Source organism: Macrotis lagotis, chromosome 4, assembly GCF_037893015.1.
Source record: "Macrotis lagotis isolate mMagLag1 chromosome 4, bilby.v1.9.chrom.fasta, whole genome shotgun sequence".
Taxonomy (NCBI): domain Eukaryota; kingdom Metazoa; phylum Chordata; class Mammalia; order Peramelemorphia; family Peramelidae; genus Macrotis; species Macrotis lagotis.
The window spans coordinates 114,138,493-114,164,017 of NC_133661.1; the positions used below are offsets into that span (position 1 = coordinate 114,138,493).

Consider the following 25,525-nt stretch of genomic DNA (forward strand, 5'->3'; position numbering starts at 1 on the left):
GTATTCTGAACTCTACTGTTAAAGGTCAGGGATAATTCTATTTCATGACTCCTTCCAGAGTTGAGGGTTGAGGATATTAGACTTTTAGATATTAGATGATTAGAATATTAGATATTCAATTAGATTTTTAAATATTCATTTTTTCTTTTATTTCATTTCCCGTTATATGAAAAGATAATTTTCAACATGATTTTTTGTAAGACTTTAAGTTCCATGTCTTTCTGTCTCTTTCCCTTCAATTAGCTTTTACAAAAGAATATTTACTTCAAATTTATAGTAAGAAGAAACATACAAACATCTGTCCCCAACACCACAGGACAATTTAGTCTTTAGGCAAGGGAGGAAGATTAGGGTCAAAGCTTAACTCAGATCCTATACAGCATAATTCCACCAAGTTACAGGTCCAATGCATTGCTACCCACCCTTGGGCTGGGAGCCTAGGCACCAGGGTTTCCCTTCTGGATGAACAGTAATATCTGGTCTGAAATCTTGGCTCCAAAGTTATCCAAGTGGAATTCCCCCACTGAGGAATTCATCATATTTGCCTAGAATTGAAAAGGAGGGGGAAAAAAAGACCCAAACATGAAATCGACTTCTCAGATCTACAAGTCCTAAGTGGAAGAGGGAGAAGGTACCATCTCTCATAGCTGGATCAGTGCACTGTGCCAGTGGTTTGGATGAAAAGGACTTTTACCTCCTGGATGTTGCTGGGAAGAGAGATTGTTGCAGTGAGGTAGTTTAAAGATGGCTGTTCTGGCTACAGAAGAGAATGGCAGCATAACACAAAGATGCCTCTTCCCATAAGTAGATCCCTTCTGTCTCCCACATGGTGTCTTCCTGAACAAAGCCTGGTTACACACAGATAAATGCAAAAATACAAGAAGTCTTTCCTAATGGGGCTTTCCTTCTGAGATTATCTCCAATTTAGTCTCTCTGTGTCTTGTTTGTACAAAGTTGTTTTCATGCTATTTTCCCCATTAGGTGGTGAGCTCCTTGAAGGAAGGGAATAAGTTTTGCCTTTCTTTTTTATCTTCAGTGCTTAGTACATTGCTGGCAAATAGTAGGTGCTAAATAAATGCTTTAAAGCTTAATTTTTTTTGGGGGGGGGCTCAAAGGCAGGGCACTATTAACTAGCAGGAATAACAAACAGCCACCTATAGGAAATGATACTTGAGCTGAACCTGGAGGATGGCTAAATATTCCAGGATAGGTGAGGTAGGATGACATACCAGACACTGGGATAGATGTAGAAACTGGAGAAGGAATGTCATTTATAGCAAGGAGGTAATTTTGACTGAAATATTGAGTATGAGGAAGATTAATTAGAAATCATTCTGAAAGATACGGCAGAGCAAGACTGTAAAAAGAAATGACCAAATAAAGATGTTTCTAGTTAACTTAGAGCACTGGCTCTTTATTTTGGATCCCTTTGGCAATTTAGTGAAACCTATGGATCCCTTCTCAGGATGGATTTTTTTAAGTACATGATATAAAATATTTAGCATTGCAAGGAAAATCCAAGTTTGGGGAAATGAAGGACTTTTTCTGCCTTTGGTAATTATTACTGTTTTAGAGGCAACAGGGAGCTATTGATGCTTGTAGAGCAGGGGAGTAACATGGACAGGCCCATGTTTTAGAAACATTAATTTAGCATCAGTGTGAAGGCTTGGAAAGGGATAACTGGAAGAAGGGAGACCAAATGGGAAGTTATTGCAATAATCCAGGTGACTGATGAAATAAATACTTGAATTAGAGTGGTAGATAGAGAAGGATGTGAGAATTAATGAAGGTGTAAAATTGTTAAGATTTGGCAATGGTTTGGATATGGGGGTGGAGAATGAAGAGTTGAGAACTCCTTGGTTGTAAACTTAGATGTGGGATGGTGATGTCATGACAGAAATAGGGACTTTAGGAATAAGGGTATACTTTGGGGGATAGATAACACATTATTTTTGAACATTTTGAATTTGAGTTGCCTCTGGGAAACCCATGTGGAGATATTGAGCAGGAATTTGGAAATGTGGGGACCTGACTTCAGGAGATAAATGAGGGCTGGGTGTGTAGTTTTGTGAGTCAACTGCATATAAGATGACAATACATGGGAACTGGGGAATAAAGAGAAGAACCTGGTATAAAGACCTGGAGTTTAACCTTACATAGAAAAGAATACTGAGAAGCAATGCTTGGACAGGTAGGGAAGAAAACCTGGAGAAATCATGAAAACTCAGGAAGAAGAATCTAGCATTAAATGTTGCAGAGAAATCAAGGATAGACTGAAAAAAGACCAACAGATTTCACAGGAGATTGAGGAGTAACTTTGGAGATAGCAGTTTCAATTGAGTGGTGGGGTTAGAACATATATTGCAAGGAGTGGAGAAATGAATGGGATGTGAAGAACTGGAGATAATGTCTGTGTGTGTGTGTGTGTGTGTGTGTGTGTGTGTGTGTGTGTGTGTGTGTATTACATATTTAAGTTTGACTGTGAAGAGGAGAGATATAAGTTTGAGGGAATGCTAGGGTCAGGCTTTTTAAAGTTTTTTTAATTTATTTAAGGCAATGGGGTTCAGTGACTTGCCCAAAGTCACACAGCTGGCAATTCTTAAGTGTCTGAGGCTTTGAACTTGGGTCCTCCAACTCCAGGGTTGGTGCTTTTTCCACTGCAGCACACCACTCACCCCAGCTGCTGTGGGCAGTTTTAGGTACTGGGGAAGAAACCAGTGGATAGAGGCTGAGACCGGATTTGAACCCAGGTACTCCAGACTCCAGGGCCGGTGCTTTATCCACTGCACCACCTAGCCACCCCTGAGGCTGAAGATTATTAAGACAGAAGGGATGTTAGAAGGGACAAGCACCTAGGGAAAACAGGTTGACATCAGGGAAACAAGTATTTGGGATAAGCTTGGCAAATTAGAAGCCTTCTTGGTTTGGAAGGAAGGATGGGGGAAATGAGGAATAATGGAAAGGGGATTTGAACTGTATAACTGGGAGAGGGAGCTAACAAAAGATTGCTTCCATTTTTTTTTTTTTGGTAAGGCACGAAAGGTCCTTTGCTGAAGAGTGGTGTGGGAGCTTTGAGGAGAGAAGAGGTTTAGACATTGTAAAAAATGTGAGACACCAACTGCCATAAGAACAAAGGATCACAGCAGCTGAGATCAGAGAACGAAACTGGGCCAGAACCCTATCAAAAGGATTGTGATTTCCTTCAGCAGTGTTCAACGGCACACAAGATAATGAATACAGACATTTTGAACTTGAAATGCCTATGGGACAATCCAGATGGAGATATTGAAATATGGGACAGAGACATGAAAGTAATCCATGACTAAGGTTTGGAAAAAGGCATAGGCCACAATTGGATAGGGGAATAAGACATTTAAAGGACTTTGTTTCTGGTGATCAGTCAGTGAACTGGTTGACTACAGGGTTAAAGAGTTAAAAGGGAACAAGTTAAAAAGGGACTTGGGTATGGGATGGCCTGGGAAAATAGGGAGGGGTAGAGTGATTGCAGGGATTAGGTTAGGAGCAGAAAGAAATGGAAGAATAGGAGGTTACAGTCAATTTTGTGTTGAGGAGTGGTATGCTGATTCTTGGAACTGAATTGGACTGGAGATATATATATATATATGTATATATATATATATATATGTATATGTAATATATTAAATCACAGATTTAGAGCTGGAATAGACCTGGGAGGACACCTAGGCTAACTCCCTCACATAGCTAGTAAGGGTGAGAGGTAAGAACTCTTATTTGCCTCCTCTTCTCTAGTATGTCATACCTTAAGTTGTTGAATTGGGAAACAAGAGAGTTTGAGAGGTTATACTCAATATCAGCCTTCTAGCTCTTGGGAAGGAAGGAGTTCTGGGGGTGGGGAGGGGGTCCCTCACTCCCCTTTGGGGGGATGGAGGAAGCAGGGGAGGAAGCTACAGATTCATCATTGTTGGTGAACAATGAGCCATTAAAGCTCTAATTAAAGATGTAATTACAGCAAATAAATTCCGAGCTGGGAATGGATGATGAATGATAGGAAGCTTAGCTAGGCTAGCAGTAGGGTTGGGGAGAACAACACTATCCCATCCCTGGAGAGATTATCCTTCATAAATTACTCTCTTGATCCTCAGAGATCATCCTGTTTCTGGAAAATACCAATCAAGGGTACTGTAGACCAACCCCTAAAACATGCGAGCTTCATGAGAGATAGTGGATACAGTGAAAAGCACTCTAAATATGAAGACAGAAGACCCAGGAAGAAAGAAATTGGGACTCAGTTTCCTTATCTGTCATAAGAGCCTTGATCAGCTCTAAACTTATGACCCTATTTCCTCTCTTAGCTTGCCTAGAAGCACAGGGGTATTTGTCATCATAGATGGTAGTCAGTCAGAGATAGTCAATAGTGGTCAATTCAAAGTCCTCAGAGACCACAGGGTAAAGAAGGTAGCAGGCCTGCCAGAGACCAAAGGGCGACCTCAGGATGGACTGGTCAGAAGGATGCACCCTCAGGGAACAGGCCCTCCTATCAATTCTATGCTATAGAGCAAGTATTTTTTTCCATTTTAAGTTACCTTTTATGTGTTTTCTTTATCCCTTGGCTATAAGGTTCTTGAAGGCAAGAACTATTTTGTCCTGTTCTTAACACATTTCCTTTTCTTCATCAGTTGTCTTTTTTTAAGGTTTTTGCAAGGCAATGGGGTTAAGTGGCTTGCCCAAGGCCAAGTAATTATTAAGTGTCTGAGGATGGATTTGAACTCAGGTCCTCCTGACTCCAGGGCCACTGCTCTATCCACTGCGCCACCTAGCTGCCCATCAATTATCTTCATTTTACAGGAGGAATTCAAACCTCTTGAAGTGACTGGTCCCAAGCACCCTATACTAGGGGCAGTGTTCAGTGGCACATGCTACCTTTTTAAATGTCATCTTTGGCTTAGAAACTGGGGAGAGAGCCTATGGTGAAGGTTCAGAATTTGGACAGCCTTTTCTGTAGCAAATGTGTAGCCAAGAACAGGGGAGGCAGTAAGGCGAGTATTGCCATCCTCACAAACAGGACAGAAAATGAGAAAAGGACACCAGGGCTGTTTACAGTTTGTGCTTTTCCTCCTATCTTCAGGATACCATGACCTTAGGGTCCAGAAGAACCTAGACCTCTCTCTGAAATCCTGATCTCTGAGAATGGGCGGCTGGTATGCCGGAGTTATAACAACTGCTTTATCCTATCATAGGAGTGGGGTAAGGGTCCTAGGAGTGCCCAGTTTCACTTTACCTATTAGGAAACACGAAGACCAAACCCCTTCCCCCTTAATCTGGTGCCTAAGTTGTTGAGTACATACTGCCCTTGGACAAGTGTGGTGCTCCCCAATCTTGATTTCTTAGTGACTTTTCCCTGGGACTTGAGCATCAGACTTAAAAACTGGAGGAAAGGAAGGGATCCTGGAGGTGGGGGAAGAGCATGTGTGCGCACGCGTGCGTGTGTGCGTGTGTGTGTGTGTGTGTGTAAGGGGGGGCACTGACAGCAGAACAAATGCCTGTAATTTTATAACCAATCTCAGTGTGTCCACGGGGGGCCGTTTGTGCCTCCGCTCAGGACCAATCAGTCTGACAGAGCTATGAGTCTGCCTGAGTGAATGTGAGCCTCTCCCCACACAACACCACTCACAGCAACCTCATTACCACCCACCCATTCCTCCCTGCTTAGCCCACTGCCCAGATACCAAGGATCAGGCTCAGGCAGGGCTGAAGTAGGGAGGGAGACAACAGGCTCAAGAGATGCAGAACTTAGAACTCTCCTAACAGCCTCCTGAGCCTGGCCCCAGCCAAGGAGGCAAGTGGGGCAAGGCGAGGGAAATCCTGGCAGGGTCACTTCATTAAAGGACTTTGAAGACTTAGGCCAGTCCAGCTGGGAAGGAAGGAGGGAGATACTAAGAGAGGCTCAGAAAGAGTCAACACAAACATTTGTTGAGAGCTGATCACTCTGGCACTCAAGAAGTTTGTAAGGCAGTTCAGGGATTCACAACCTGGAATCTATGAACTTGTTTTTAAAAACATTTTCATAACTATATTCAATAGAATTATTTCCCTTGTAATACTGTATATTTTGTTTTATGCATATAAAAACATTATTTTGAGAACAGGCTTCATCATCCTGCCAAATGGGATTACAGGTTAAGAATTGAGTTGCAGAAAAAATATGCATACATCCAAAGAACAAGGGACTTACAAGATACTGACTTAAGAGAGGAGACAGACATGGCAACCTTTCAAGCCTGTCTCAGAACAATGCCCCTTATGTTCTCTGCTTCAGTTCAACAGCCATTTTCTATAGACTCCCGAGCTTCCAGCCTCCCTGTCTTTGCTTAGACCCTTAATCTTGGGATACCCTTTCCCCTCCCTTGCTGAATTTCCACTCTTCCTTTAAAGCCAAACTTGAATATCATTCTTCCAGTTAGTCTTTCTTGACCCTCTCCTCATCAACCTCAGTAAATACTTGACATTTTTTATGCAGGTTAAATATTTTCTAGTAGTCGTGTATGCCATATTCTTTGACAGGCTGAGCTCTACAGCCCTTCTCTACCTCCAAAGTCTAACACACTGGTGTTTATTGAATAGGGTTGTTGGATGGACATGGATGGAAGATGAAAAGATATGGGGAAGTGATAGAGAAGAAAAGTAAAAGCAAAGAGTTTCTGGGAAAGAAAAAGGAGAGAGACCCTCCCCACCCCCCAACCTGGCTAGGGTAGGATGAGGAAATGTAGTTGGAAGAACCAGAAGGAGAAACACAAGGAAACAATAGAAAGGATGAAGGGGAGAGAAGGTATGTAGGGATTGGGCAGTAGAAGAAAGTTAGTTCAGAAAATGTAGGGGAGACCAGGAGATAAGATAGGAGAGAGAAGAAAAATCATAAGACTAGATTTGGAAAGACCATCTAGTTCAATCGCCTTATTTTATGGAACAGGAAATCAAGGCTCAGGAAAGCTTTAGATGACTTTCCCAAAGTCATACAGGTACATCAAGGTCCTCTGACTTTTAGAGTCAGTTCTCTTTCCACCACCCAATGAAGACACAGGATGGGTGGGTGCGGTCAAAGCAAAGAAGGAATGGTGGAATACTGACACAGGTTGTGGGGCTAAGGCCCTGGCCTTACCAGTTATGAGGCTCCTGAAGGTAGGAATATGTGTTTGTGTGTGTATGTGTGTATTGGAGGGAGGGTGGAGTGCGTGGGGCTCTCTGCCTGTGATCGGTGGTTAATAAAGGGCTGCCTTGCTGGGCTATCTGGCTCCGGGGACGGCCAAGCTCCCATTAGTCTCTCTAATTGTCAACAATCTAATTTAGTGTCTGCAGCCCAAGTCGACTTCGGGTTAAACAGAGAGAGCTAGGCTTGGCCATAAATCTGTCCTCCCAGTCCAGCTCCCTGGTGCTAACTCTGCAGCTAAGTGGTGGTGGTGGAGGGTGGAGGAGGAGGGAGCTGGGGCTGTCCTCAGGGTGACCCTCAATTGCTGGTGTCAATGCTCTTGATCACAACTGATTCTGGCCCATTCCTGGAGTAAGACCCATAGGGGACTTCTTTGGGAACTTCCCTCAATAGTCATCTCAAATTCTTAAAGGGCAGAAAATGTAATCCTCTATACCCATTAAGTCTTTATCTATGTCTTTGAGACTTTCTTAATTTGTTTCAGATCACTTTTTTTTCCTTCAAATGATACCATGATGAGGATTCAGAGACAAGGAATTTAATTCAGTGTGAGGACAGTCACGATCCCCTGGGTAATAGGGAAGAGCTGAATAGTGTGACATGCTGCCGCTGACTGTCACTACAGCTAGCACTGTGGTTTGACAGAATGGTTGAACCTTAGTTGTGGCCCTGAGACTGGAACTACCATCCATGATCCAGATTCTCTGCTCTGTCCCCCATCTAAAAGGGAGTCCTGGGGTGGCTAGGTGGCGCAGTGGATAAAGCACCGGCCCTGGAATCAGGAGTACCTGAGTTCAAATTTGACCTCAGACACTTAATAATTAATTACCCAGCTGTGTGATCTTGGGCAAGCCAACTAACCCCATTACCTTTCAAAAACCTAAAAAACCCCAACCAACCAACCAAACAAACAAAAAAAAACTAAAGGAGAATCCTGGGTTCCTGGGCTGGGGAAGAAAGGGTGTTAAAGAATTTCAGATGAAGATCAATAGCAGAGACTTAGGAATAAATAGCTCCTCTCCACAGCAAGAAAACTCTTCATTGAGCCTCCCCTGGATTTATCTGGGAACATCCTCCTTGACTCTTACCACATGGTCTAAAGTTTGAACTCTTTTCCCTGCCTCCCTAGGGTCTCAAATGAAAAAAGGTTTCCCAATCCTCCCAAGTCCACATGGGCTTGGGAAGGGGGTGGGTTCAGATACTAATGACCTTGCTCCCCTGAGAGCTACTAATTGAAAGCCAAGGGTTTTTCGAGTGGAAGGAGAAGCTTTAGGACTGAGGGGGGTCCTGAGAGGCTAAGGTTGATGGGGGGAGGAAACCAATTTCCCTCAGCTGTAGCTCCATCAGCATCCAGACACCCACCCAGCATCCCCTGCTGCTAACGAAGTGCCTTTAATTAGCAGTCTAATAAAATGCTCTTAATTGGTAAGAGCCAATCAGGAAGAGAGGAGTTCACCCCCCCCCCACAACACTGCTGATGGCAGAAGCAGTTGTGAAGGAGGAAGATTGTTGTCCCAGACCAGAGAATGAAGAAAGTAGAGAAGGTTTCGCAAAGGCAGATTTAGGGACTACAGCCTTTTGAGGGGGTGGTAGTATAAAAAAAAAGGCTTGAAATCAGTAGGATTGAAAGAATGGAGTTCACTCTCTTCAAGGCTCAGGTTTTCGCCATACAAGAATTCAGGCTGGTAATGAAATACCCACATTAGGTTTGCCCTAGTAAGGGTAACTTGCCTTCTCCCTGGCCTCTAGGTACAGAATACTCTCCTATGGCAGCAGAGAGATGGGAGGGAAAAAAAAAGCTTCTCTCCTTATGGGAAGGCTATAGAGGACCTTCTATCTCGACTGAGGGGCCTGAGCAGTGGGAAACAGGTAACAAACCATAAATTTCTCATAAGGAAGGGGGTAGAGAATCTAAGGATCTCCTTTATCAGATTCAATCTTACAGCATCAGAGGAGAGGTACCATATCTTTGTCAATCAGTCCTAGTCAGTCCATGGGAGTTAATTCTTCTAGGAAGTGAGATGGGGAAAAAAGGGAAGGGAAGGAGAAATAGTTTATACTTAGGGAAGGGATTCTCAGAAATCATACTCATAACTGCTCCAAGGAGAGAGAGAGAGAGAGAGAGAGAAAGAGAGAGAGAGAGAGACAGAGAGAGACAGAGAGAGACAGAGACAGAAATCACCAACTTGGGCATCTTTTTAACCAGGACCATGTTTATCATGATTGATTTTAGGGCTTGGCACTTTAGGATTTTATTTTCATATATGAATGTTGTCATTATTTCACTGTGTGTATTTAATAACTTGAACTGCTTTTCAATTTTACTTACCTTCCTATGACTGTGTAAAGAGACAAGACACTTGGCAAATTCACAATTTAATTTTATATTTGTAATTTAAGTTACTTTTTTTGAACAGTTAAAAAAACACTCTATTACCATGATCCTAGCTCTTGAACTTATTAGTACATTAACTACACATCACCATAACATAATCACAAAAGTCAAAGCACTTGTTACTTGAGTCTGAAGAACAAAGAACTGAATAAATCAAAATCTCGCAGGAAACCTCATATCTCTATATTTTCAGCCCCATCCTCACAGTTCCAATCTGTCTGAACACCACAAGTGTTTCAACCACAGTTTAGGTTGGACTCATTTTTTCACCAATCTGGGAAAGCATTAAGGAAGGTTATATTTTTTCTGAGTACAGAGAGGCGAGATGATTGCACAAGTCCACACCTTAGTACTTTTGTGCCCAGAGTTGCAATAGTGGGGGTGGCAGGGAGTGGAGCAAAATATTACAATGACATTCATCGTCGGAGAGAAAAGCCCTATTACTCAAAGTAGCTGAATTGGTCAAAAAACAATTTTCAGTTGTTTTCTGTCTGGGAACTTCCAACAGTGAGGTTCTAGAACATTGCTTGGAAATCAGGTAGCCACACTCATGGATTTACCATTTTCCCTCCTTAGCACCCAAAATTCTGATTATGAGCAATGAGCAAAAGTATGAAGAAATGCAACATTCAGCTCATGCTCCATAAGATATTCATACCTTATGGTAGGAATTATAGTGAAACTGGCTAAAAGAAGAGAGGATGGATTCAGAGATACCAAGAGAAGTCTGAAATGATGAGACTTGACATCTCTGTAACAATGGCATCTCATGTTTGAATAGGGAGATAGAGAAGGAAAGATAGAAAGTCATTTTTCTGATAATTCAGGTTCTGGTAAGCCTATTTATATACTGTGGATGCTTAAGGAGGTCAAATATGAGGAAAAAAGGTATAGAGTGAAATTATACTTGATCAGGAAATAAAGACTAGAGTGTGGTGTGCAACAGAGTGAAGGCGTGAGAAGCCAACTCCAGCTGCCACAGATTCAGATCCTCAGTTTAGGTTCCCAAAGCCACATGACTTGGGTGCAGGTCACTCACTTGAGGAATGAAATCAAGTTCAATGAGGGTTCATCTCTAATGTCTAATATAATTCTGGGGAAAAAAATTATTAAAACTCTTTCCAACTTCCCCTTCTGAAAAATCTTTTCCTTCCTTAAGAAATGTTTTAAATCAGGTCATTGCCAACTTCAGGTGTTCAGACCAATGAGAAATGGAAGAGAGAAATCATATTTCTTTCATCTTTAGTTTCTGATTGTACCAAATCAAATGAGGAAATTTGTTTTGACACAAGCAGGAGACCAACCTATATAGAGTAGCCAGACTCTTTTTTCAGGAAAGGGTTAAAGGTTTTCACATTTATGACAACCATAGACAGCAGTACATGCCACTCTTTCAGTTTATAAGTCTCTCAGGGTGTTCGGATTTAGCTAAAAGAATTTTTGTCAAGGGACAGTTGCATAAAGCTTCCCTTTCACAATTCCTTCATATCCATTTCTAAACAGGATACTTGAAAGTAAAAAATTCTTCTGGCATTGAAAATATGCATGCTTGCAGCAAGGCATATTACAGACCTTTGTCCTGGCAGCACAGGTTAAGAGAATAAGTATGCACATGCACATGGATGTACACATGGACCTGCACACCCACTTCCCTTTCAATAAGTCTTCACCCCATCTTCAGCAGAAGGAATTTTCTAAAATTTGGAAATTTAGAAAGCATTAAATACCAGAGTTCTACTTATTTATGAGAAGACATTTGCAATGGAGGTATTTCATTCAACTTCAGCTACTTTCCCATCATTCCTTTTAATAGTTTAAGAGACTTTCCTTTGTTCTTTTTTCTCTTTTCTTTTTAAAAAGGTCAGACCCTATATTTATTCTAGCCCAGTTGGGGATTAGTGAAAATCAATTCCTGTTGAAATCATGCAGAGATGGTAAGTGGGGTTTACTTTCTCTGGAAATGAACTTCTACTTACCTGATTATTTCTTCTACAATATACACTGGTAAATGACCCCCAAAGCTCAGGAATTTGAGATTCAAGTTTATCAGGCCACTTAACTTCATTCCCTTTTCCATCATCAGCAGAGAGGACAGCTCATGGAAAGTCCTCCTCTGAGCTAACAGCTCTGAAGTTGCCAAATCCATGCTTAATCACATTAAAAGCTAGAAACTTCTTTATGGTGTACACCAAATAGACTTTGAAGTAAGTGTTGAAGACAGCAAACCTTCAAAAGGATCTGGGGTTAGAGTCTTCAGTACCAGTTATGACCCTTATTCTCTACTATCAAAGAGCAGCGTAATGCAGAAGGCTAGTAGTATTATGGCTATTGTATGCCACCTTTACAATAACAATAAGTCCCTGTCCCTTTATTTCAGTGTTTCTAAATGCATGCATTTTGGAACTGATACCTCTTTCAACTGCAATAAAATCCTTAATTCAAGAGTAAAGACCAATTAAGTGAAAAGTTATTAGCAGATACCCCAATAAGGGACCCCAATAATGAATGGCTAGGAAATGAACCATTGCAGCATTTGTGGGGAAGAGTTACTGTGCTAGAAAATTAATTTTCTTCATATGACTTGGAATACTAATGTTAAAGTGTGCTGATAAACTGAGGAAGGAAAAAGTGTCTATATTTGTATCCAATTCTTCTATCAATACTCAACCATCAGAACCTGCTCTGTCCATGGTTTGAACACATTGCCAGAGGCTATGCTAGATGCCCTCCTGTTGAACTGAAGTGTGGTTCTATGAGACCTGGAATAGCCTCCTAATTCTGTCTGACTTTCAGGCTATCAGTGATGCTTGAGAAGTTGTTTTGTTCAATCAGCTATAATTAGAAACAAAAATGATGGATTTGACTGCTAAGCTTCCATGAGAAACTTGAGAAAGGACATATATGATGGTAGGGCCTTGGCTGTCCTGCTTGCTCTTAACTCATTTTAATGGTTCATGCAAGAACATACATTCCATGTTATGGGGTCTGGGAGCATGTAAATTTTTGTGATCCCCAGTGTCTGCACTAATACTGTGGAGGGTAACATGAGACATGGTCCCTGGGTGTCACCCAACATAGTTGCTTTCTAGGCAGCTATTTAATCTGGATAGTAAGGAGAATCATCCATTTACATTACCAACTAGTTGCCTGAGAAATCTGCATGGGTTAGAGGTAGGGAAGGAAAGGAAAGGAAAACAAGGAAGAATTGGTGGGCATAATCCCAATTTCCTCAATGACTTGAAATTTGTTTTCTAAATTTCAACCTGATACTTCTTTGAAAGCAACTCAACTCTATGTGTAAGTACATAGTTTAGAAAAGAGCACAGGCAGATTCTGCAATACAAAGTTAAAGTGATTAGATTTTATTGGGGGGGGGAATGGTATTTACTAGCCCCAAAGCAATCTTGATCATCTTTTCACTCTTGACTATTTCTTCAACTATTTGGTTCACAATTGCAGGAAAGATGTTAGCACTTGAATGCTCAGCATCCTGATATGAGCAGAAGTAAGCTGTTATGTTGACTGCACCCAAGGGATCGGCCCTGGTCACTCTAAACCTTTTTTGTAGTCTGAGGGATTTAAGATGAAGTACAATTGCTTTTATTACACATCTAATTGTTAATGAGAGGAAATGTAATCAGTTCCTTCTTCCAATGCTCTACATGGAATCAGGGAGACTGCTGTGTCCAGGAAAAAAAAGGCAGACAAGAAGGGACTGGCATATTCCTGTTTTTTTGGGTGAGGGAAGAGCAAGGAGTGCTAGTTCCTATATACCACTTTTTAAGCTCAGTATCCACTAAAGACTCACCTACTAGGATAATTTGAAGCAAAATCTTGGCTTGGATACTTTATCTGAATAATTTTTAACCCTTTCAAGTGTGGTATCTTCTAGTTGATCTACCTCAAGCATGCTGAGGACATTCATATATCTTCTTTCTAAGTGGCTGGAGAACTGGGAAGAGGGAGGAGAGAAAGAAAGTGAGAGAAAGGAGGAAACAGAGATCCTGAATCAATGTCCCAGATATACCAGTGGTGACAAACCATAAAAATGCCACACATACATACACACACAACCCTTTCACTCAGGACAGCCCCAGAAGGCATTAGGAAACTTTTGCCTCTTCTTCATTAATGGTGGTTCTCAGGCAGGTTCTGATGCTCCCAAAGCTCAAAAGTCTACAGAGGGTGCTGAGCTATCTATCTAGCTCAAAGTAGCAGCCTTCTGTACCTAAGAAGGGGCTCTCTTGTGGGGGTTGGGGGGGTGAGGTGGGGAACTGGTTCTTCTGCTTAACAGCAAAGCAACAGAGATTTTGGCAAAACACTAAATATATTTATAGGTCATCTGTGCCTGCAACCAAAGAGGGGGGGAAAACAGGTGCAGTGGGAAAAGGAAAAAGGAACAGGGAAGGGCTGAGGTTTAAAAGTTCCAATCATTCACCAAAGATAAAAGACATCTTCTGATAGCAGCACTTTAGCAGTCAGCTGTGCTGAGCAGACCATCCTGGGTCGACTGCAGGCCAACTCTGTTCAAACATGAGTCTGAAAGCCCCACTTCTCAGCTAGTCCTAGGTAACTGGATAGTTGTTTTTGTTGTCTTGTCCTGGCATTGGCAGATACATTAAATACTGCAACTTTAAAGAGTCCTATAAAAGGAAAGGAAAGAGTCAGTTCCGTTTTCCAACGTCTTCATCAAATACAAGAGTCAACAGACATTGATTTAGCTTCCACTTGGGGTGGAGATCCCAAGAGCTCTTCTAATTTTACACTTCTAATGAGCTACTGTAGTCATAGGTAAGACAGACTACTTTAAAAAAATATATATATATCTATAAGGTCTGGCATTTGATAATACTGCTGTTGTTTGGACTATCTAGTGACATCTAGCACCAGTCTAGTCTAGGGTAAAGCACTTAGTAACAATAAAAGCTGATCCTGGTCAATGGATCTTTTACTTATTCAAAATTTATTTAGGACCTACCACATATAATAAGGTACTGTACTAGACAATACAAAATTCCACACAAGGACTTCCAGTCAAGATGTCTACCTGAATGGGAGGCGAATTGATCAACTCCCACATCTTTATTTCAGTAAAACTGTGAAGTGTGCACCAGACTGAATAATGGAAAACAAATCCAGTAAGAAATCATAGTAAGTGACTACTCCTGTTCCAGAATTGCACAAGAGGTCAGCCAAAAAACCAAGGTCAATAGGAAAAGGGGACTACTAGCAAAGTTAGCTTCAATTAACCCTGCCAAGTCTTAGCCTTAGATCACTTCCAGCATTTGCCACTTTTGCTCCTAAAATATGTGCTGCAGTACAAAGATGGAAAAAATCATGCAACTGTTCTGACTGGGTCTACTAAACATGAAATGGGTCCTCACTGCTGCTAGGAAATTCTATTAAAACTCTCCACAGTGGCTCTTCCAAACTCTCATCTCTTCTCCAGTCTACAATGATTCCCTCTCCTCTCTTTTTCAACTCCTATCACTCAAATGTCTTTTGCCATTCTCATGATGAAATGGCTTTAATTTTTAAAAGACTAAAACCTCTATCTTTTTAAGCAATTTTATTTCATCTTATCTCCTCCAAGAGACTTGTCCCCTGTCATCCCACTCACTTTTCTTTTAAAAAAAATTCTATTTAGTATTTTGTTTCCCTCAACTACATGTAAAAACAAATCTTAAAATTCATTTACAAAAGTTCTGAATTCCAAAATCTCTTTTTTTCCCTCCCCTCTCATTGAGAACACAAGTTGTTTGACATCAAGTAAAACATATTTCCATATTATTTCCATGTTATCTTTCACTTATTTTCACTGGCTCATTTTCTACTGTCTACAAACATGCTCATGTCTGTCCTATCTTCAAAAAAATCCCTCACTTGATCCTTCCATCCCTGCTAATTATTGTCCTATATCTCTTCTAGCATTTGTAGGTCAACTCCTCAAAAAGCCATTCTACAACAGGGGCCTCCATTTTCTCTCCTCTCACTCATTTCTGAACCTCTTACAACCGCTTCTGACCTTCTATTTATTTTCTTTTTTTTTTTTTTAAAGGTTTTTGCAAGGCAAATGGGGTTAAGTGGCTTGCCCAAAAGCCACACGGCTAGGTAATTTTTTATCTTTTTCAAAGTCTTTCATGACTTAGCCCCCTCCTACCTTTCTAGCTTTCTTGTGCTCATCACATGAACTTTGTGCAGTGGTGTTGGCTTCCTGCTACTCTATGAACAAGATACTTCATCCCTAGATTTCAGGTCTTCTCTCTAGCTCTGCCCCAATCTGAAAATGATCCCAACTAAAACCTACCCTTTAAAGGAAGCCATCCCCAGTCCCCAGTCCCACTCTATTCTAGTGCCAGCCCTCTGTTAATAACGCTACTGGCTTGTATATATTTGTTTGTATGTATGTGTAGGACAAGGACTGTCTTTTGCCCCTTTCTGTATATCCCGTGCTCAGTGAAGTACCTAGTGCTTAATAAATGTTTATTGATTGATTTATTGAAAATTGTCCAAACCTATTAGAAGCAGAGGGCAAAGTAAAGCTATCAAGAATCAACCCTAGGGGTGGCTAGGTGGTGTAGTGGATAAAGCACCAGCCTTGGAGTCAGGAGTACCTGGGTTCAAATCTGGTCTCAGACACTTAATAATTACCTAGCCGTGTGGCCTTGGGCAAGCCACTTAACCCCATTTGCCTTGCAAAAACCTAAAAAAAGAATAAAAAAAAAGAATCAACCCACAACCTCCTGAAAGTAATCACAAAAGGAAAAGTCCCAGAAATGTCATGCCAAAATTAGAGATCACATGATACTGGAAGCCATCAGAAAGAAAGATTTAAAATACTAAGGAACCACAATCAGGATGACAGTACTAGCTACTATAAATGATATGAGAACTTGAAATACAACATTCCAAAGAAGCCATAAACTTATAACTTGACTATATGGGGGCGGGGGGGAAGAGAACCTTTAAAGAGGTAGAGGATACCAAGCAATTCTGATGAAAAGATAAGAACTGTGTGAAATCTATGAATCAAACAAACTCAGAACTGCAGAGAAATAGCTAGGACAGGAATTCCAGACTAAAGGCAGGTCTAAAGGTCTCTCTCATTGAACCAGCAGAGATTCCCAGCTGGCTATTATGGGGTCTGAGGTTAGGCTGGCAGTAGTCTATTCTTGTTCAGATATGAACCCAGATCAGGAACTTGTAGAGCTCACACCAGAAGGCAACTAACTCTGCCCTGGATCAGAGCACTTTGCGGAGTACTGAAACTTGTAGGTTCCCAACTTGAGCTGTCCCTAAGATTCTGGAATAACACATTACTCAATATCTCCAGAAAGCAGTAACAGGTCTAGTCCTTCCCTCCAGAAGTATATAGGGTCTGATCCTAACTAAATCTTAAGTCAGGAAGTAGACTGAAAGAATGGGATGCTCAGGACACAAACTCCCATGGAATGATTATAAACAAAGCCTTTAAGTTTTCCTTTGAGCATAATTTGAATACAAATTCAATCAGAATGTTAAAAAGAAATGAAAAAAGAGTTAAAACAAAAAGTTATAAAGTTATGTTTTTATAAATGAAATTAAAGAAAAGAAGTGAGAGCTATGGAAGAAATTGGAAGGGTAATTAGCAACTTGGCATAACAATTACAAACTCCTGATAAGGAGCACAGTATAACTAGAAGGAAGCTAGCAGAAACCTCCTGAAAGAACTGCCAAACAAGAACTGGAAATGTTATAGCTCAAATCTGGAAATTTCAAGTGAAAGAAAATTCTACAGCATCCAGAAGGAAAGAACTGAAGTATGGAGGAGTCACAGTCAGGATCACATGTACTTTAAGCAGCTATCACCATAAAAGAATTGAAAGCTTAGAATATACTATTCCAGAAAACAAAAGTATGTGTGAAAGTAGCCAAGCAAAACTTAACCTGAAAATCTTGAGAATAATGCTGTAGTGGAAAAATGGATCTTTAATGAAATAGAAGACCACCAAATAATCCTTATAGAAAACCAGAGCAGAGTATAAACTTTGAAATTCAAACACAGAAGTTAAGAGGTACATAAAAAAGGTAAACACAAACAATAGTAAGAGATTAATAAGGATAATCTGTTCACTTTCAAAAAAACCCCTAAACTGATTATGAACATACATATACATGTAGAAATAGAGCTAAGTACAGAAATATATTTCACTCAACTCAAAATAGAAGGGCAAGTGAGAAGTAAGAAGGGAGAATCAGAGGGAGGGCAAATTAAGGGAGGGATTAGTCCAAGGCAAAACAAAATTAAGGATGTATAAAAATATTTTTGAGGAGGCAACAAATTGGAAACAAAGGATGTCTATCAAGTTGAGGATGGCTGAATAAGTTATGGTATATGAATGTGATGAAATACTAGAAGTGTTATAATAAATGATGAAGAGGAGAGTTTCAGAAAAATCTGAGAAGACTTGTATGGACTGATACAGAATGAAGTGAACAGAACCAGAAGGACAATTTACTCAATGACAAACAAAATAGTAAAGATGTCTAGTGAAGGATAACAAATTCTCACATTGATTTTGTCCAAAAATATTCTATTTTAGTTATTTAAGGTAATGGGGTTAAGAGTGACTTTCCCAAGGTCACACAGCTAGGCAATTTTTTTTTAGGTTTTTGCAAGGCAAATGGGGTTAAGTGGCTTGCCCAAGGCCACATGGTTAGGTAATTATTAAGTGTCTGAGACCAGATTTGAACTCAGGTCCTCCTGACTCCAGGGTTGGTGCTCTATCCACTGAGCCACCTAGCTACCCCTAATATTTATTTTAGAAGTTAAAACTGCAAAGGGTTGAGAAATTTGTGACATAAGGGGAAGTAAAGACAATAGGTAGGCTACTTTTTCTAGGAGTTTTGTTGTGAAAGCAAGGAGAGATAAAGGAAGATAGTTTGAGATGGTGGAGTTTATGATGTCTTTTCAAGATTTGAATGTGTTTGTATGAAGTAAAAGAAAACTAGTGTATAGGGAGAGACAAAATTAGATAAAAAGAGCAATGACTGAGGAGTGGATATAATAGAAAAAGTGAGATCAAGGGTATATGTTGAAGGGATGACTTTGGAGAAAAGGTTCTCTTCTTCAATAGGGGAAAGAGTAAAGGTAGAATGAATGAGGGAGACTAACAATGGGTTTTAAAATGTAAAGAAGGAAGGAGAGATGAGAAAGTTAATGGTGAATCATCTTTACTTTCTTATTAAGGTATAAGTAAGAGTCCCTGAACTGTGAAGGGACATTTGAGGGCATGGTTTGGGAAGCTTGAGGAGAGAAGCAAAGGTTTAGAATAGTCTCTGGGAGAGTACAAAAGAGGTGTAAAAATGACTGTCTTGTTGTGGTGAGGGACCCAAGTGATATTAGATAACAAACTTATATTGGCCTTGGTTTGGCTGTATGAGTTCCTTTAGTTCCAGAGGAGCACCAGAAGGAATGGAAAAAAAGATTATCTGATTAATCCAGGGTTAGGGTTTGGCAAGGTGTGGGTAATGATAGGACAGGAAGGCAAGAGATTAAGAGGTAGACCACAGTATAGAAGCAAAGTGATTAACTATAACAGTGGTATCAAATAGAAAAAAAATCCCTTTAGGCTACAAACTTAGAAAACCCCAAATTAACTTTATCTGCGTTTAATTGCCTTTTATTTATTTTGTTAAACATTTCTCAGTGATATTCTAATCTGGTACCTGTACTCTTGCAGATTGCTCTGGCTGAGTTTGTGAAGCAAAAGAACTAAGTTTAGATGGGGGTGATGGTCTGGGAGAGTACTCAGAAATGGAGAAATCAGAGGTTGGATTGAGGGAGAAGAATAAAGAGTGATGAAGTAATAAATTATGATGTGATAAAAGAATTTTGAAGTGGATGTAACCTTCCACTAGATGAGGTAAATGTAGAGTACTAGGACACAGGAGTTTAGGAGGTTGAGGATACTTTTGGATAACTGAAGTGACTGGTGAGTTCTATGGCATTTTTATCATTTATTCAGAAGGCAGTACTATTTAAGATACAGGACAATCTCAAATATTTGAATGAACTCATCGGGATCAGAGAAGATCTGGATCTATAGTAATATTGAGAGTCTTCATGCCTAAGAGAGAAGTTGGAAATGACTGATAATAGGTCTTAACTTTTCCCAGTCACTTTTGTAGATAGTGGGAACCAAATAAACATGACTAGACTATTCAGGTCAAAATTTCAAGGGAGTTATATCTCTGCAACCCATGATATGTATTTACTTTAAAGACTTCTTATTGGGGCAGCTAGGTGGATAGAGCACTGGCCCTGGAGTCAGGAGTACCTGAGTTCAAATCCAGCCTCAGACACTTAATAATTACCTAGCTGTGTGGCCTTGGGCAAACCACTTAACCCCACTGCCTTGCAAAAACTAAAAAACAAAACAAAACAAAGACTTCTTATTGTCAAAATGTGTAGTTTTACAAAAAAGAGTCAAAGTTAATACCTTGGGTCTTTTAGTTTCCAAGGTATTTCAAAATCAAAATTTTCTTTTCTTTTTAGAACCCAATGAGGTATAGACTTGCATCTTGAAGCCTATAGGGACTAAAAAGATTCTCAAGGTCACAAAGTTCATTAGTAGTGGAACTCGAACCAGATATTACTAACTTCTATTTGGTCTGAAACCAGCACATTTCCCCTAGACTTCCAAATCATTTGGTCAGGGTAAAGATAGTTTTCCTAAAATTACTAATGATTTACAATATGGAGCAAATCAAAATTAGTGGAGTAAAAGAGAAAGAATCATTATCCCATATCCCTCTATGTTTTTCTTTGTACTTCAAAACATTATTACATGTGCCCACAGCCATAAACTTCTTACTCTAGTCATCTGAAAATCATTTTAAGCTTATCTACTCCACCACAAAGTGGAGTTTTGACATCAGAACGTATCCCAAACCCTATCCAGGATACAAAACAAAATAAACTTATTTCAGGGAAAAGAAAAGGTTCCTCCAGAATCATCAGTAACAAAAATTACATTACCCAAAGGTATTAGTGGCTAAGGCAGTCCCAAATCTGCTGTTCAGGAAAAAGTTGTGTGCTTCCCCAATTAACAGACACCAATTATTTTTCCTACCTGTGCAAATGTGAGGTCAATGTATGATTATTTATCTGGAGACGTAGGTGTATGTGCGAGAAGGGGATCGAGGTGGTTCAGCTGGGGCAGCTGGGTCATTTAGGAAGTCCCAAATGAGGATTGTGTCATCATGTGAACTACTGACGATCTGGAATTCATCAAACTGGAGTCGGAAAACTCTTCCCGAATGCTCCTAAACAGGCAAAAAGAAAGTCTACATTGTTTTAATAGCCTACCAGTAGAATTTCTTCAGGGATCCAGGCAGCAGACTTCTCTTATTTTTTTTCAACAGGATGCTTTCTGATCCTTTTTGGACAAGTAGCAATGGAGAATAACCAAGAAAGAGAAAAATGCTTGAACTGGTCATGACTAATAATGGGGTAAATGGGGTAGAAATGCTTTAGCATGTTCAAAGTCAGCTACCAAGAATGATTCTTCACTAACTATTCTAAAGACATGCACAAAAATGGATTTAAGTAGGATTCAAGGCAGGTGAAAACTGTATGAAGATTTGGCAACAATAAATCTAGATCAGAATGATATTCTAGAATTCAAACAATAAAAACATTCTCTCATCCATTTTCAATTCAATAAACATTAAGTATACACTGAGTAGAGAACACTAGATTTTAGTTATTATGGGAAATATAAAATTTAGATAAAATATAGTACATGTCCTCCCCTAATGCCTCTTCCTTCCTTCCTTCTTACAAATAGGTTTATTATAGCTTTATTCAACTATGAATTTAATACCATGTGTGAACTGAAATAGAGCTCAGCACTTCTACAACTTTGCTTCCTCTCCCCCATTGTACATGTTGAAAGTATCACTTATAAATACTAAGAGCTGGAGGTTGACTTATGGTATCAAAAAAGGGGATTAAAAAAAAAGACTTCTCCATGGACTCTATGGAAAACTGTATTATTCTATTTCAGCTTCGGAAGTTGCTATAAGCTTGTGGAGTGACTTTTCTGACCGGAGAGGGTAAAACATAAAAGGAAACTGGCCTGCAGAGAGCATTTGTTATCTGTGGACTTGCTCCTACTGTTTGAAAATTGAACACAAACAGTAGGAGGTTTCCTTATCTTCAGCATGAGCTGGGTTTGATTCTGGAGGCTAAGTGAAACAAAGAAGAAGGATAAATGGATTGAAGGTTGCCCTTAAGCTAGAGCTATCAACAATTCTGAAAATTATATTCTGTTCTATTCCATCATTGCTATTAGGGCTGGAATATTTAAAAAAGCTATTTTTTTGTGTGCCTAGTTTCCTCCTCCTACCTTTTCACTGTATACTTACATTGTTCTTAAAATGACAATAAAGTTCTTCAGGTCAGTTTTGTTCAGTGACTTCAAAAAGTCACCACTGACAGGATTCCTTTAATGTCTGCATTTTAACAGGCCAGTGAAACTACTCTGTCACAAAACAGTTCTTGAAACCAATATAGAAAAGTAAATCCCCAGAGGAGCTGGAAACTTGCCTTCACAGAATCTTTCTTCCTTCTCCTCTTTTTGAGGTTTGAGTAGAGCAAAGAGAACTATTTGACCTTCATACTACTAATCCACAACTTCTCTTACTCAAGAGTTCAAACTGAAACCCATTAGATAACTACTTTTTTTTTTAACTACTTTACTTTGTTCATTAAATGTACTATGACCCTCCTGGTTCTTGAATGGTTTTTAAGTTATGGCCAAGAAAAAGAACAAGATGGTATCTTGGGCTAGGACACTAGAGGCTGCTACAGTCCTGAAAGTCTTGAAAATTTTATTTCTTTTCTAGGACATCATGATTATATTTATAAAGAATTTTTATCAAACAGATAGATACAAACAAGCTTTTATCTCCTTTTTGCACTGATATGAACCCTATTACTATCTGTGAGAATACTTTCTCATTTCAACTTACACACTCTTCTTTTTTCCTCCTCTTTGGTCTGCCTAGTCCAGGAGATATATACATTATAATATGGGACATAGATCTCATTTGTATCTTTACTGTGGACCTTTGTTTTCTAAGGAAAGTAAGAGATTTAAAAATATAGATCCAATGTGTATTTCTTTTTTTTTGTTTTTGGCGAGGCAATGGGGTTAAGTGACTTGTCCAAGGTCACACAGCTAGGTAATTATTAAGTGTCTAAGACTGGATTTGAACTCAGGTCCTCCTGACTCCAGGGCCAGTGCTCTATTCCCTGTGCCACCTAGCTGCCCCCAGTATATTTCTTGAAGCAAATGGATTACTATGCTTTCCTAGAATTCACAGTCCACTAAACCAATGTAAACCTTTAAGTATCTACCTACAATCTTAATAGAACATCATCAAGGAGCAATTATTTGAAAAGTCATTTGGTTGCCTTCTAGTGTGTGTGTGTGTGTGTGTGTGTGTGTGTGTGTGAAGTTCCTGTTTTGTTGCAAGGCAGTGGGGTTAAGTGACTTGCCTATGGTCACACAGCTAAGTAAGTATTAAGTGTCCAAGGCCAATTGAACTCAGTTCCTCCTGACTCCAGAGTTAGTTTTCTATCCACTGTGCCATCTAGCTGTCCCTTCCTCTTTTATTTTTTAAAAATAAGATATTGCTGAATGTTAAATGGTTAAGCCCTGTTAACATGAGATGACAGAAATAAATTTAATTTATAAAGGCTAAAACACAGGAATAATTTAGAGGGAAGTTTTTGTTGAATAATGCCAAAATAACATGCATATAATAAAACCACAGGATAACAGATTTTAGAGTTGGAAGAAGCCTCAGCTAACATTGAGTCTAACCCTTTCATTTTATGAAGAAACCAAGACACAGAAAGGACCAGTGACTTGCCCAAGGTCTTATGGCTCACAAGTGTTTGAGGCAGGCCTTAAACTCAAGTTTTCCTGAAAACTAAGTTTACCACTGAGAAGGTAAGTTTACAGGGCATGAGTGAAAAATACACACATATGCACTCAAGTGATACATAGCTGATATGGAGAGAATGGACTGAATGGACTCTAAACACCCTAAAAAGGCAGGTTCTGAGACAAAGCATTCAATCAGAACTCAGAATGCCAAAATCTGCAAAGTTTTCAAAAGTATTAGTCTTGACTTCCTGATCAGTTTTCTCAGCCTAAGAGGAGAAGCATTCAACCTAAAGTCACTAATATTTTTCTAATACAAGCACCTGCCAAAAATAAAATGTAAAGTGAGTGATTTTGAAAGGTGATTCCTTCTCAGTCAGTGCTTTTCAAACCCCCCAAATGCAATGCTATGAACTGGGAGGAAGGGATTTGAAATGAGGGAATCTTGTTGCCAGGGGCATCATGTATAACCAAGGAGGGATGACCAGTGCTGTTTATGTGAGGGAGCCTGGGGAAGGAGGTCATTTCAATTCCCATGGTAGTTTGGATTGGAGCAGGTGTGCTGGTCCTCCCGAACTGAACATCTCCAACTTGGGTAATTATATTCTCTTTCCCTAAGTACTCCCTGTAGTTTCTAGGGGCTACAACATCCTTATTCACTTCCTGTATTAAGACTGTTGTGTGTAGTTGCTGTGCAGCTGTTAAACAGCTGCCACATTCCACTCCATGCACTTTTAGATGAAAGGCACTACATAAAAATATTTTGTCATGTAGATGCTTTCTTCTTATTTGGTCCTAGGTTTTATGAGGTTCTAGCTATCAAATCCAACCCAGTAGATGAACATTCCCATTTCTAACTTGTTTCCTAATTCTTGACTCCAAATGAAGCTCTTACCACCAGGGTCCGCAGACAGAGTGTTCCTGCAGGAGCACGGGGGTCGAGAGCAGCTACAAGATCCCATACTTTAATCTTCCTATGGATCAAAAAAAGGTAACAACCACAAAAAAATCTTTTGTTAAAAACAAAATTTAAGGAACAGGGAAGAGGAACAGCAGATATTCATATATACAAACATTTATACTGAACAGAGTTTAAATGATAAATTTAACTTGTGGGAATACATATAAACCTTTCTATTCTCAAGATGTGGCTTTCGTATTCACTCTTGGGTAGAGTATAATGGGGAAAAAGTATGTGGTTAACATAAAAATGAGAAACAGGTGAGCTTCCCTAAATAGGACATGGAAAGATGGAAAGCTTACACCAACCTTGGAAAGGGTAAAAAAAGAGATATTTGACATCAGGCAACTGATGATACAAGAGCTTAATTGGAACCCAGGAATTTCCATTTTTCGTTTTTTTCTTTGCTAACTGATTCATAGAACAGCATTAATTCTATGTGCTGGGGAATAGGTGATCACTTAAAAACCCTGGAGTTTACATTTGTATTCCCTCTTATTCTTATTTAACCATAAAAAATTTAACATTTTCATTAATCAGTCATAAAATGCTTCTCCATGTAAAGGGAATATCTAATGCATACACAAGGCAAACACAAGATGAAATAAAAAAAAATGGTAGTTGGAAATGGGAGATAGAGAAACAAGAGAAAACAGCCTTAGATACTAGCATCTGGAATTTACCATCCTAAAACTATATAATTTCCCATGGGTGTACTGGTGATGACTGACAGAGGGATAAGCAACTATTACATTAGCAAATGGATGGATATTATCAGTGTAAGCAACTGAAGATCTAAGAAAATACTGCTAATCATTTTATGGATATTTTTAAAAATGTCTTTAAGACTAAGTTATACAGCCTTCTTGAGTCAGACAACTTAAATTGAAGAAACAAGAGACCCTTTATAAGTCTAATCAATCAAATATTTACTGAGTGCATTTGACTAGCACACATATCAGTGTGACATGAATGGTAGTGTACTATAGCTTACAGAAATCAGATTGAAGAACTTGGGAATTGGTGAAATAATAACTAATGAAATA

At 39.6% G+C, this 25,525-nt stretch overlaps 2 protein-coding genes across 21 annotated transcripts in view; one reads left to right on the plus strand and one right to left on the minus strand.

Annotated features, from left to right (window-relative positions):
* Positions 1-3,603, plus strand: part of POLL (DNA polymerase lambda) — a 45,113-nt gene extending 41,510 nt beyond the window's left edge. For all 3 annotated transcript variants that reach the window (XR_012477910.1, XR_012477911.1, XR_012477913.1), the window contains one exon: positions 3,034-3,603. The gene's annotated coding sequence lies outside the window, so the exon portion shown is untranslated. The remainder of the gene's footprint in view (positions 1-3,033) is intronic.
* BTRC (beta-transducin repeat containing E3 ubiquitin protein ligase) overlaps positions 165-25,525 on the minus strand; it is a 220,775-nt gene continuing 195,414 nt past the window's right edge. For 15 of the 18 annotated variants that reach the window (XM_074233875.1, XM_074233878.1, XM_074233879.1 and 12 more), the window contains 3 exons: positions 24,414-24,492; positions 20,696-20,888; positions 12,923-14,224 (listed from right to left, as the gene is read on the minus strand). In XM_074233875.1, coding sequence (XP_074089976.1) covers positions 20,727-20,888; positions 24,414-24,492 — 241 coding nt within the window. In that variant the 3' untranslated portion in view covers positions 12,923-14,224; positions 20,696-20,726. Of the gene's footprint in view, positions 849-12,922; positions 14,225-20,695; positions 20,889-24,413; positions 24,493-25,525 lie in introns of those variants that run through there. The other 3 variants (XR_012477907.1, XR_012477908.1, XR_012477906.1) reach the window with 3 other exon arrangements.